At 40.2% G+C, this 14,271-nt stretch overlaps 1 protein-coding gene across 1 annotated transcript in view; it reads right to left on the bottom strand.

Moving 5' to 3' along the window:
- eif4g2b (eukaryotic translation initiation factor 4, gamma 2b) overlaps positions 1–14,271 on the bottom strand; it is an 87,212-nt gene that overhangs the window by 10,738 nt on the left and 62,203 nt on the right. The window contains exons 2-4 of the mRNA XM_069686001.1: positions 4,419–4,527; positions 2,617–2,682; positions 2,191–2,316 (exon numbers count right to left, since the gene is read on the bottom strand). Of these exons, the coding sequence (XP_069542102.1) occupies positions 2,191–2,316; positions 2,617–2,682; positions 4,419–4,527 (301 nt within the window). The remainder of the gene's footprint in view (positions 1–2,190; positions 2,317–2,616; positions 2,683–4,418; positions 4,528–14,271) is intronic.

The raw sequence follows: 14,271 nt of genomic DNA, 5'->3' as shown, positions 1-14,271 counted from the left end.
CTGCACCCACAACTCCTACTTCCCTCCTCGTTTACCCCATGGCAGACTTTGAAGATGTATCCTCAAAAGCCCCTTTCCATTGCGATTCCACAACAGCACCGTCATGAAGCTCCGCTAATACGCCGCCTTTGCCATTTTACTTTAAACCACACAATGCCGGCGAAAAGCACAGTACAGTCCCGCCTTGAACTGGCAATATAAAAAAGGGGCTAAAGACTGCAGCTAGGTGAATCCAGAGCTCTGATAGGTCAAATGCTCACATGCAAAATGTGTAGATTTGCTTTTCGCTTTAACCTAAAATGTTTTCATTCTCATCATGTTGCAGTCTTCTCCAGTGTTGCAAATGTTCACACTGGGATGAAGACTAAAACACAAGTTATCGTGAAGCCCTACTCTAAAGGTTGTCTAAAGCCCGTGGCAACTAACAGCAAAAGTAAGTTTATTCCTGTGTCTCAAACAAAGGCATGCACCGCAAGTGGGAGAAATTTGTGGCACTGAGTTTTGCAGAGGAGAACAGCAGAAAACAGCTGCTATAAAGAAGGCAACATTAAGGGCATAAAACTGATTAAAACCATAAATCGGATGCAAGTTTTTATTTTTATTTCGACATGCTCTGAACTAGGCGACACTTGTTCTACCAACATTTTGCCCACTATTCCCAAGGCTGTTTTCACAAATAATCCTTCATTAATTAAATAACATGTTAGTTAATTAAACAACATGTTCTCTGCCTCCCTGCTAACCTCTCTATAGCCCTTTTTACACTGCGGTTCCGCCTCAGCACCGTAACAAAGCTCCGCCGTCATGCAGCCTTTGCCATTTTATATTGGAGTAAGCAACGCAGGCGTAAAGCCGCCCCAGTGTGTGTGTTTTTACAGTGTTACAGCGGAAACAAGAAGTGTTTGAGGTGTAAACAAACAGCACATGCTTCAAATACACACACGCGGTGCTGTTCCGCCCTGCCGGCTCCGCTGTTTACACAGACGCCGTTTCGCCTCTATTACTGCCTCCGATGTCAGCTCAGAGGCGGAAAGACTTCGCCCCACCATTCCACCTCAGTGTGTTTTACATAGAAGACAGAATGTAACAGAGGCGTAATAATCCCACCTTGAACTGGCGGTGCAAAAGTTTAAAACTTAGGTTACAGTCACTCTTTATTACATATAGAAATCTGGTTTGTCTTAGAAACCTACAGTCTGTCTTGAAAAGCCCGAGCAGCATCAGACCAATGACAAACAAAGGTTTATTAAGAGTCACTGTAGCAGTCTGACAGGGGTATTAAAGACACCACACACAGCATAACAAACGTTCTTTGCAGCTGAACACTCCTTCACACTTTGCACAAAGCTGCAGCATCACTTGTTTTGTTACTCAGTGAAACAGAGAGAATAAACAAGTTATAAATACACAGGATTTGTTTACTCAATCTCGTCATCCGCACATTTTTACTGGGAACATAGCATTCAGTCATTTCTGAGCAACAGGAGAAGTTATGCCCACGATGATGACGAAGGGGACCCACAGGTTGCATGATAGTGGTGTATTCCACATTTAGTAGGACTTTACCCTTTTATGTTTTGGTATGAAATGAGTAAACAGCACAAATGTCTTCCAACTCGGGCTTAATTATTGTTTTGACCACTAGCTAGCCAACATTCCTGTGTAAAACAGTTTTTTTCATCCCTCTACTTGTAAACACGATCTGACTCAGAGGAGAACAGGGCTCAAGTGCCTTTAGCAAAGCACATGCCACCCTAATGACCGTAGATCCAGGCAGGATTCACCACTCTGTCCCTATTAAAGCCCCAAAATATACTTTATATGATCAGAAAACATGGTGAAGATAATCTTGTAAGAAAGAATTGATAAGATTCCTAAACTCCTTAGCTTTGATAGCTTAACAGAAATAGAATAGATAGAAATGTCATTTATTTAATTCAACCTGAACTTTGTCCAAGACGCTGTTAAAACTTTTAAGACTATTGTTCAAACATTTACTCTTCAAGAGAGCTACCAACACTAACTGGGATGGGCTTTAAATATTTTGGACTCTGCACACAACCATGTTTGAGCCACAAGAGATCAAAATGTTCACACTATTTTTCTGTAATGTGTGATTACAAAAACGTGCTTTTTGTTCCCGGGATTGATAATTAATTCTTGCAATGTGCAAACGGGCTTGAACCTTACCCCCTCACTTTCCTGAAGATTGCATCGTGTCGCTCTTTTTCGTTGCTGGAGTTGACATCTCGTCTAGTGCTTCGTGAAGGAACCCATCTCTGAACGCTTTGCCCTGGGGTTTTCCCCAGGAACTCGCTGTAGAAGTACAGAGAGCGAGACTGAGCACCACAGAAACTCATGACAAAATAATACACAAACACCCTTACAATACACTTATTGTTCTGGCACAAACGCTTACTGTTTACCATACTTATTTTTCAAGAGACTGCACTCTAATGCTACAAATTCTGCACTACCAGGTCTATCTTTCTATTCCAACTCAGAAAGAAACTTAGGGTACTCAGATTAATTAACTACTAACAAATAGTCATTAGTGCTGTAGTGGTTATAACTAGATCACTTAAGTGTGTTCTAGAATAATGACGAATCACAAACCTGTTGCCGACAGTCTTGGGATAGTGCTGAGGTGCACCCCTACCACCTCCTCCCCCCGAAGAAGCACTGTAACAAGCAAAGGGGAAGCCATTAGGTGAGTGCAACACTGCACCAGATGAATGAGCCTGTATGTTTACCTCACAGGAAACAAGATAAATCGCTCTGCTTATTTATTCATTCAACCTTTATTTACGCTGAGGACACTGAGCAACAAGAGCACTCGCTTACAAGTGAGATGCATTTACAGCACACAAAAAATGGAGTTAGAAAACTATCTTTATTAAATGTGTTATAAATTTAACTGCCAACTTGGTGTATCCTTATCTTGATCGCTGTATTTGGGATGATTTCTTAGCTTTTGTAGGGGAGTGAAATTTAAATCTGTTACAAGAAAACCAAAAGAACACTGACTTCAAAAAGGATCATTTGAAAGTCAAAAGTAAGTAAGAATAATGGCTCGGCCTGGCCAACAGCTTCATGAATAAATATTGCACGATGCGTGTTTAAGCGACTGTCACAGTCGATTGCTGGAGAGCCAGAGATGCAGCCTCAAGAAAGAGAATGCACATATTTATAAAGAGCAGCACAATGCAAAACACTTAAGGTGAAGGCGTGTGCATTAATGCACCATTCAGTGGAACACATTTCAGGAGTCTACAGCAGTGGTAGCCTTTGTTTAGCTAACAGTTTCCTCCGCAAATATAACAAAAGCTACACTTCAAATGTTTTACACTGAGTTTTTTGTTGTTCACACTTTGTTTACCAATTCTAATAATAATTCCATTATTCTTACTAACCATTTTTGCTACTTTCACCTTAATAAGGTGGATGGGAAGTTTAATTAGAGGCCTTATTCTCTTTTTTAACAGGTTGTAGTTTGAAAAAAAATATTATAATATAATATTTGTTTTTTAGATCGACTGCGATTGTTAGCTATTGATTTACTGCTAATAAATAACATTGCCAATATCAATTAGTAGTATGTTTCCCTGCAATTCTTTGCTGTAAAGCTAAATTATTAAAAGAATACAATGTTCTTTTCTATTATAATGAGATGGTGAACCCAACATCACTTAAATGACAAACACACTGCATTATGCACAAGGTGCGAGGTGCAGCAGAAAAGCAGAACCTGTTACTCTCTGCTCTGCTGCTTCCGTTTGATGACAAACATCATGGTCTACTAATGCTCGATTTTCAGCACGCTATGTGCTTATCAAAACAGCGCGTATGCTGGTGAAGGAGCCTGATTACATGTATTTTCAGAGCATCTTCAAGCGTTGTGAAGTCACTTTCAAAGCATCTGTAAAACATTTTGATGATCAACACATCCAATTTGCCAGCTGCCAAATAGCATATGTACATGGGAATTTCTGGAACGCTCTGTGTAGATGTGCTATAACAGTGCAACCTAAAACCCCAAACTGGCTCTAACACATAACATTCAGAATCTGAAATATTTTAAAGCCTCAATTTGGGCAAATTTTTTACTTAATCTAGGATTTCAAAGATCCTGTTTACACTGACTCCATATGCTGTGAGTGAACTGTGTGTGTTCTGCCACCACTAATATTCACCCAACAGGACATAAATCCTCTTAAAGCTCATTATGTCTACCCACCCCCCCTTTTGAAAAAGGTTTCACAAAGAGAAATGTCGGACTGCCATTTTGAGACTTCCAACATCCTGCTTTGTTCTTAGTGCCGGAAGTCCCTGCCCAAAACGCTTAGCAGAGGGCTAACAAACCATGGGGAAAAAGGGAAAAAAAGGCCGTATTTCCTGTATAAACTTTGGTTTATTACCTGAAACGAGAAGCACCCCCTTCTGCAATCACACTCTCCACTTTGGCGGCTTGACAATGAAGAATACTCAAAAGAATAAGAATAATAGGAGGGGATGGGGAAAACGGTGCTGAGGAAGAGAAAGGGGAGGGCAATTAGTAACTGCATGGGGGCTGGGAAAAACAACACATACTCTGAATACATCGGTTCCTTTACAGTTATTAACCAGACATTATACAGGGCACTATGATGCATGTTATTGAACGTTATCTCAGGACAATGTCAGATAACCAACTTAGCTTGACAAACACTCCAGGTCTTTGTTATAGGCCTGGAAAAAAACAACCAACAACGCAACCCCTCACTGAGACTGATTTTATACACGATGGGTTTTATAGTAAAAAATGCATGTGTTGCATATTGATCACCGTGCTTGGCACAATTACTTAGAAATGAAAAATCTGTGATGGTTTTTCTCCTTTTCAACAAAGCAAAGGTACAGAAGCTAACCGGCTAATGCTAACCGCTTATATTGACTAAATGGTTAGCTAGGATGCTAAATACATAAATAAGCTAGTAGAAACGTCAGTAAGATGTTTACCAGGTTTGGGTAAGTTATCATCGGTTTACAAAGTATCCATATGGTGCAAATGGTTATGTGGCATTATGTGAGAAGAAATTAATAACAGTACTGATTCTCCAGTTTCCTTATTGTCATCGAAAACAAGGCTGCAAACCTAACGTTAACGTTATTCTATGATGCACTAAAATGGGGTAGGGCAGCGTGGTTAGCCGTGAATGTTTCCAGGCGACTGTGCTTGCATCGCCAACCCATCATGACTGACACTTAACGGAAGGATTTAAACCTTGTTTTGTCATGATCGTGGACAACATCCAGTGTACTTGGCTACTCGTAATATTAAATGGCTCTTAAATGGTGCATTACTGTTTCTACTAGTTAGAGTAGCTAGGCGACGACGCCATTTTCTACTTGAATGTAAATCAGCTGAGCCATCGGTAAGCTAGGATATCTACCGGCTCCGAAGCTAACGTGCTACATTCAGCTTCGGAGAGCGATTGTCAGACATTAGTATTTTAGCTCGCTAGCTAGCAGAAGCCATTTTGGATGAGCCGGTGCAGTTCTGTAAGGGAGAGAAATCTTACCTTCAACAAAGCAACTTCAGTTTTGTATTGTTTTGTGACTACCAAAGAAGAAATAAGACTTTTGTAAAAGAAAAGCGGGTTATGCGACGGATATCAGGTGGGCTAAAAGCAGAAAGATAACCGCACAAAACACACATCAATCCCCAGCTTGCTGCCTGGCTTGTTTGCGTTAGCTAGCTAGTGGAGAGCTCGAGAGCTTGATGGGGAGAGAGAAGTCACCGATTTGCATTGGTGACGCAATTTGTTGCCATGTCAAAACTGGCCAATCACAAGAAAGAATTTTTTTTAAGGCGTCTCCAATAACATATAGTAACCAATGAGAGGTATCATAGAGCCAAAGAGTCCGCCTCCTTTAGATGATTGACACACAATTTAACATCTGCAGTGCAGGAAAATATGTGGGTTATATGTTCAAATTAATGGAGATTAAGGCGTTAAATAACTTAAAAAGCACACAGTAATTGTTATTATCCAATCATTAAAATATTGAATAAATTCTACAAAAGTGTGCACAATGATTTCCTTGCTTATTGTTTTATCATATGAGCTTAAATTGTTTGTAGGAAAAATGTATTGTAAAAGCTGCAAATAAGTCCTTTAATTTTCTTTTTTGATTTGACACTTGTTTGCATCATATTGTTTAATTGTATCATTATGATTTAATAGGACAAGGTTTGTCCTCCTTAACAGACCTAAGCTGAGGAAGCCCAGAGGTTTCCCTAAAATTAGTTTATGTTTTAGGAATCAATTCTTGGCATAAATTATGTGAGGAAAAAGAATTAAGTAGATTACGGGTCAGTTGCTAGAGGCTGCAAATTACATATAAGACATATGTATTTATTTTGTAATAATGCTTCTGCTAGATTTGACAGGCATAAGGAGGCTTGAGCACATGGCATTCTGCACAGGAGCTCATCCACCCTGCTCCCTCTGTGCCGATGAAGCTCCTGAACAACATCTATTGTCCACTTCCAATCATAGCCCAGTCCTCAACTATCATAAATTGCTTTCTATTTACTTCATCCACAACTGCCAAGTTTTATCAGTCCCAGCCAAGGGCAAATTGCAGCGCATCACTCAGTCTGCTGAGAAGGGCAGGGGTCATGACCTCCTCCTCTTCAAGCAGCCAGGAAAATAATTGGGGACCTCCATCACCTTAGATGCCCCAAAAACTCTCTCTGGCACTTCCAACTAATCAACCCTCCACCTCTTAACCTTTACTGCAGCACTGCTGCCAAGAAAACATTCTCTCCCACAAAAAGACAAGAAGCAAGAAATAGAAAGTTTGTGGGATCATCTCGACACAATATTAAATATTTAATCCCTAAAATGTAATTAACTGTCATTTTTGATGTCACTTGTTCTGCTCTTTCCAAAAGGCAATGTCAGGTCTTTTGAAATTGGATTTAAATGCTAATGCAAAGAAATTTAATTGCTGGGTTTCAAACGAAATAAGACATCAGCTACGTTGACGGCTAATAAGTAAAATTAGCAGGTGTCTTATGTAAGTGAAATATCACATTAACGATCTATTTTCCCACCAAGTGTAAATGTGGGTTTTCAAGCTTTGGTTAAGGTGAACAGCGCTGGTTGAAATATATCTCCCCTATATGTCTAAAGGGGTGGAAAGTCAAACACAACCACAAGGATGTAGGGAAGGACCAAACAGGATTAAGAAAGGTAACTTGTGAAGTGTGGACACCAAACAGAGCAACAACTTACAATATTTACATCAGGCAGTGACACGCTACAAAAGCAAAGCAAGGAGGCAAAATCCAATCATATCAATTTTAGGCCTTATAAAGCCTTAAATAGGGGCGCTGGTTTACCTCAGTTGGTAGAGCAGGCGCTCCATGCACAGAGGCAAACCCCTCGCTGCATTGGCCGACGGCTCGACTTCGACCTCGGCCCTTTGGTGTATGTCGTCCCCGTCTGTCTTCCCCACATTTCATGTCTCTGTCATTCTTCACTGTACTTTTAATAAAGGCAAAAAGGCAAAAAAAAAAATCTTAAATTAAAAAAAAAGGAAATACAATTTTGACAGGTCTTTGCATTTTTATAAAATGCATTGGATTATGTAATTTTACGTTACTTTAATTAACTTCAGTCTCGCTTTGAAATTGCTTTAACTTAATGTATTTGCTTTCTTAGGAAGTATGTTTCTTTTTAATAACCTTTATACTTTTTGTGCCAGGATGGGCGTGAAATTTACCTAAAAGTGATAATGTTGAAGATTTTCATTTAAATAAATGTCTGTTAAGTCACTATCTATCGCCAAATGAGGTCACACAATGGTGATTGAGCCTATGGCCCACTGATGGAAGCGTGCAGAATTACGGATTGGCTGTCGGTGGCGACTTTTCCAAGCGGCGCCCAGTTAGTGACGCATTTTCCATCACCCAGCAGTGGTTGGTCTGCCAGAGAGGGTAGGCGGAGCTAAGCGGCTGCTTTTCCACTCTCTGCAAGTGTTGCGAGTAAACAGTAATCTACTATGGCTGAACAAACAAAGAAAAGATGGATGACTACAGATACAACTTCAACAAGAAGTGAAAATCCAAAGAAGAAGAAACAAACTCGACGCTCAGATGAAGCAAACAGTCTGAAAAGGAAAGCGACCGTCAGCGAGGAAAATCAAGCGTTACAGCCGGAGCCAACCGCGGACGTCACACATGCAGCACTGTCTGGATATCTGGGAAGTGTGCTCCCGCAATTACCGTTCATCACCATAGGTGCTGCCAAAGAGAACGAAACTGAGATCATCGAGATTACCACTTTAACTTGTCTTCATGATAGTTTTAAAAGTCCTTAAATAGTTTTTAATTGAACTTGATGAAACATTTAAAAACCCTGGTATAGATGAAAAGTGCTAATATCAGGATGAGACAGCATTTTTTTCCAACACACTAGAAAATGATTAAAATATGTGGATCAGAGACAAACACATCATATGTTCCAAAATAATACAAAACAACAGCTATGCAGCTAATGTAAGTGATGTGAGTAAACCGTGAGATATGTTTGGAAGCTCAGAAAAGTTGGTTACTTCCTCTGGTGCCTTTTTCTTTAACAATAGGGAGGAGGGAATGTGACTCAACTGTATGGTAATATCAGCACACAGTGTTATTTTGTCCACCCACTGAGTCTAAGCTTCACAATGGTGGCCTATTTAAAGGCATGAGCATAACAGCACAGAAACAATAAGGAGGTCAAGGAGAGCTGAAGTTTAGCGTGCACATGCTCAAGGTCTGCTCCTGTCTGTCATTTTATTAAGGATGTATTTGACTATTTTTTAAAAAAATCACATATAATACCTTTTATATTTTATTATTCCCAGTCTGAATGAACTGCATACAGAGGATGGACCTTGGGGTCTTCACTGACAGTTATGACGTATGTTTTGAGCCGGAGTTCGTGATATTTTTTTTCATTATTTATACACAGCTGCACAAAAGACGCAATTATTTGTCAAGGAGAATTTAACCACATGGACATTTCGTATGTTTTTGATGTTGAAGGACGGATTAGGAAGAATCTGTATGCTCTTTTATTAAAACATCCACCAACATACAGAGACAGAAACACAAGCAGGTTCATAAAATAACAGACCTGAAGCACTTTTCTAAAAGTGACCTTGTGTTATAATTATGAGCATAAATATATAGATTTTGAGATAAATGTAATTAATAGAACATAATGTGCTGAGAACAGCAGGCGGGGATGTAATGTGAGACAGAGAGGAAAGTTGTACTTAATTGTAGTACCTTTAACTTTCCACTAGAGGGCAGAATGAGCCTTCAAATTGAGAAGAAAGACATCCAAAGTGTTGAAGGGCTTCTTCTTCGGATCTCTCCTTAATCCCATTACCGTACCTTCCTCTGTCATAACCACCGACCTCAAACCCCACAAACAAAATCAAATTCCCCTTTGTGTCGATCCCTGGTCAACACTTCTTATCTTGTTGCTCTCTCCAGCCTCTCATGTCTCTCTCTTCATTGTTGTCCTCCTCCCTTCCTCCAGTTTAACTTTCAGGTCTGCAGTGACCCGTCTTATTGCTTCACGAGGATAAAGATCTCTGACCCAATTAGCTGTCTTTATTAAATAACAGTCCCCTGGCCCTCATTTCAACCACCAGCCAACCCTCACACCTGCCCCCGCCTCCTCCCTTTGTGTTTTTATAAGTACAAAGTGATTACAGGTTTAATTAGCTTGTTGTGTCATGATATCTTGCAGGGGAAATGAAACAAAAGTTAGCCGAGACTGTGTCCACATCTTCAGGTCATCTACACTGTATCCCTCTGCCTCACCCTCAGTAGGAAATCGCTGAAATGAAGCAAACATTTTCTTTTTTTTCATTCTTTCTTTAATTACGTTTTCTGTAACATTGTTTATTGGCCTTATGTACAGCCTCTGTACATGGTGCGAACACTTTTTAACCGCTGAGATTAACCGACGCCCCCTTTCACATATTACTAGTTTCAGTTGTCACTATTTTCTGTTCATGAAGTCTGACATACCTGATATCTGAACCTGCACAAAGACTACTGACTAGGTGTCCCTAGTCATAGCAAAATGTTCTTCTCGAAAAACATTTATAAGTAATATAGTTAATGTTATTTAGAGATAAAGAGATAATGATCATGTTCGGAAAATTTCAGTACATTTGCATGATGTGTAAAATTAAAGTGGTAATTTTGAAGATCTCTGTTTCGTTCTCTTTGGCGGCACCTGTGGTGATAAACGGTAACTGCGGGAGCACACTTTGCAGATATCCAGACAGTGCTGCATGTGTGACGTCCACGGTTGGCTCCGGTTGTAACTCTTGATTTTCCTGGGTGACGGTCGCTTTCCTTTTCAGACTGTTTGCTTCATCTGAGCGTCGAGTTTGTTTCTTCTTCTTTGGATTTTCACTTATTTTTGAAGTTGTATCTGTAGTCATCCATCTTTTCTTTGTTTGTTCAGCCATAGTAGATTACTGTTTACTCGCAACACATGCAGAGACAGGGAAAGCAGCCGCTTAGCTCCGCCTACCCTCTCTGGCAGACCAACCACTGCTGGGTGATGGAAAACGCGTCACTAACTGGGCGGCGCTTGTGATTTTTTTCGCGAAAGTCACCACAGACACCCAGTCTGTGATACTGCAAATGCAAAGGCTTTCATCAGTGGGTCATAGGCTCAATCACCATTGTGTTACCTCTTTCGGTGATAGATAGAGACTTAACAGACATTTATTTAAATGAAAATCTTCAACATTATTACTTTAAATAGTGTAGAGTACATGTGAAAATCTGAGTTGACAGATCGACCCAGCCCCCCTGATAGTGTGTGTATGTGATGTTGTCAATTATGACCCATGGCAAACATGAACTCAATCAAAACTGCATATTTACAGAGTTTTTGACCCTAATATAGTTTTAAAAAGCACTAATTAAACAAAAAAAAGTCATAAGGAACAATTATTGCTAAAGGAACGGTAGAATAAAGCACCTGTGAGATGTGACAAAAAGTATACCTCCAGGGTCTACAGCTTCACCAGTCGGTAGGATTAGGTTGAGTAATTATAGAGAAAGTTGCAGGTGACATAAAGGTATCATCCCAATTTTTTCCATATGTATTTGTATTTAGAGTGTGGAAAAAAACTGACCTAAAGACCATATATATTCAGACATAGACTCATATTACTCAAGAAAATGGAGTAAATAAAACGTATGGACGCATGTCAGCTTAAGGTGTCCGTACAGCAGCTACGTGGTGAACTCGGCATAAGGCATCCCAACCTGCCTTGGCTCTTTTTCAAGAAACAGGTAAAATGCAGATTGAAAACAGACCAGATATGTACAGACATGGACAGCTTCGGGCAGGTTCTGTTTATACAATACTGGGTGTCTGCTCGGCAGACATGTCCTTTCGTGTGCAGACGGGTCATGACTTTGGGCTGCATGCAGCTCCTTCACAGATATCAGAGAAAGTATAATTTGAGCTCAAGTATGGATGGAAATCCAAAGCGAGGGAGAAAAAGATGTCAAGCTTAAGCTCTGGTTCGACACCACAGAGATACTGACAGCAGAGATAAATACAAGGAAAACATGACCTGCAGCGCAACTTTCCAACCTGCACCGTTTGATTTTCCAGCATGGTGATAATCTCTCCTCTGCTTACGCTTCATGCAGAGGTACAGCAGTGAATCATTCTTTTAAAGTTTGTTTTCCTGTCATTGTGAAAACTGGTTTCTGCTGCCATAAATAAAGGCCGCAGACTGAGCTACGATTTACAAGAAACTAGAATAATGCATGTACACTAAAAGCAGACATTTGGGGTCGTCTCTTTCGTCTAGAGAATAAAGCTTTCACATACCGTAAGCGTCGAGACGTGACTTGTATTTGTGTTTCTCTCAATTTTAAAAGGAGCATTTGAAGGAAGCAGGTTCTGTCAAAGTTTTAAAAAAACAACAAGCGTGACCTTTTCCAAAGATGTGTTTATCGCTCAGTGACAGCCACAGGATTTTTAAGTTGTTTTTTTTTATGTTGGAAACCAGTTTGAGTTTACAGGTCTGTCTGTGCTGCAAAGGTGAAGGACGGGTAGAGGAGATCTAAAGGTTTAAAGGAGTAAAATGCAAATGAAAAACAAACCACTGACAAGGCAGTTTTTTTTCTGTGCATGCATAGAAAAGTATGTGATTTGACTTTATGTCCTAATGCTGCATTAAAGATCTCAGTTTCGTTCTCTTTGGCGGCACCTATGGCGACAAACGGTAATTGCAGGAGCACACACGGCTGTTACTCTTGATTTTCCTTGCTGAGCTCATCAGAGCATCGAATGTTTCTTTTGTTTCGCCTCGAGTTGAAAAAACTCAAAGCAGGGAAGCGCCCAATGTCATTGGCGTTTTGTCTCATCGTCCAATCGGATGAAAGGAGAGGCAGGCCTTCTGTCGGTTAAATAACGGTTAGGGTAATGACAGCTAATTATTTGGTGGTTGCCTTAACAACGGAAAAAAACGGCACAGCGAGCTGCTCTTTTTTTAACCGCAGGCTTCAACTAAAAAGGCAGTGCGGTGCCTCACGTTTTGCAGGCTGTAAAACGCAGCAGGAGTTCTGTCTAAACGGGGCCTTTACGGACATTTATTTAAATGAAAATCTTTGAGATTATCACTTTAAAAGAGTATGAAGTGAAAAACAAACTGCTGATGTAGTAGTTTTTTTCAGTGCATGCATAGAAAAGAAAGTTTTGACTCCTGCAGCTGCATTAAAAAAATGTCTTCTATGGTCACTTACAGTATATCTATAAAAGAGTGACACTATTGTGATCACAGAAAGTTAATCATATTTGCTTTAGCAGCATAAACATCTTGAGGGTGACAAGGTTATATGGTTTGCACCTTTCCACACCAGCTATTTATACCAGGCTCACCTTTAACCTTCCCCTGTGCATTCAGGCCTGACCTTCAGAGAACATAGAAAATATGAATGAAACACTCCTTTGCTCTCCCCTGAGATGTGCGTGACCTTTCTCACACATTTCCGAGCCTCTATTTATCCAGGGAAGGCTTCTCTCAGTGAGCCTGTTTTTTTTTTCTGCTCCTCAAGCTCTGCGTTTATACAAAAATTCACTTCTGAGAAACGCCTGTTACCCGCCAGGTAAACTTTCAGCCAATGAGCAGCAGCACAGGCAGAAAAAAGATCCACACTAATAATTCATACTAGATAGAAAATAGCAATTTACATTCCATTTTGTTTGTGGTGCAGTTTTCTAATCTCCGACCAATTTCGACAAAGACGATATTTCGAGGCTCTAAATTCAGGGTAATAGTGGAGAATCGTAAGGTAACATCAGGTTTCGAGATGCCACTATTTTGCAATGACATTCAATCATCATTCAAGGAGAAAGCCATCATAGTGGAGGAGGAAGCGGTAACAGTAGCCTCAAGAGACCTTGCTGCTCTACAATCACATAACATGTATTTTGAGTCAGGGGAACGACTCTCTGCTGTCGTTTACTGGGAAAGAAATTCTGTCTCTGCTATTTCCCACCGCCTACAATTTCACACCACATATGTGTGCTTAGTTGAAGAGCATTATGGGAAATGTGGGAAAAACTAACTCGAACAGAAGTTCAGTTCGCAGTTTCAAGGAAAGTTGACCTCTAAAATTCATCCCAGAAACAAAACCTTCTGGTAAAACATGAGGATCACAGATTGAAGATCTTTGTAGCTATGCGAACTGTGAGCCTCTGTGGGCAGATGGTCAGTCAGTCAGCTGGACCACCTCTTTCATCCTGTCTGAATTGTCCCAAAAACTACTGGGCACATTGCTATGAAACCCAATGACTTTAGTGATCCTCAGAATATACTTCAAGTGTCTTAATGAGGATGACATTTCAGTTTTTGGTGATATTTTTTGGACGGACCCATACATGAGCCACTCAGTAAGAAGTGTTAAGGCAGCTTTGCTAAAGTTGTGCTCATTGAGTGCACAGGCTAAGTGCACGCAGGTAGGCAGGTAGGTTAAGACGGGATGTAAGCAGTCAAATCATTTAATTCAAAATTAAATATTAAGAAGACTTCAGATATTGGATTTTCACTTCTTTAACCAGATTTGATTTATTGATTTCTCAGGATGTTGACTTCGACATGTTAGCATTATAGATGTTAGCATGTTAGCATTCTTTTAGCTAACAGCCAAACAAGCTGTGTCCCAATTCAGGGACTGCAGCGTTA

Source organism: Semicossyphus pulcher, unplaced genomic scaffold (genome assembly GCF_022749685.1).
Source record: "Semicossyphus pulcher isolate SPU_LCO1_2020_fin unplaced genomic scaffold, fSemPul1.0.p SCAF_8, whole genome shotgun sequence".
NCBI lineage: Eukaryota > Metazoa > Chordata > Actinopteri > Labriformes > Labridae > Semicossyphus > Semicossyphus pulcher.
Note: the sequence above shows the minus strand (reverse complement) of the source record. Positions and strands in the feature narration are given on the sequence as shown.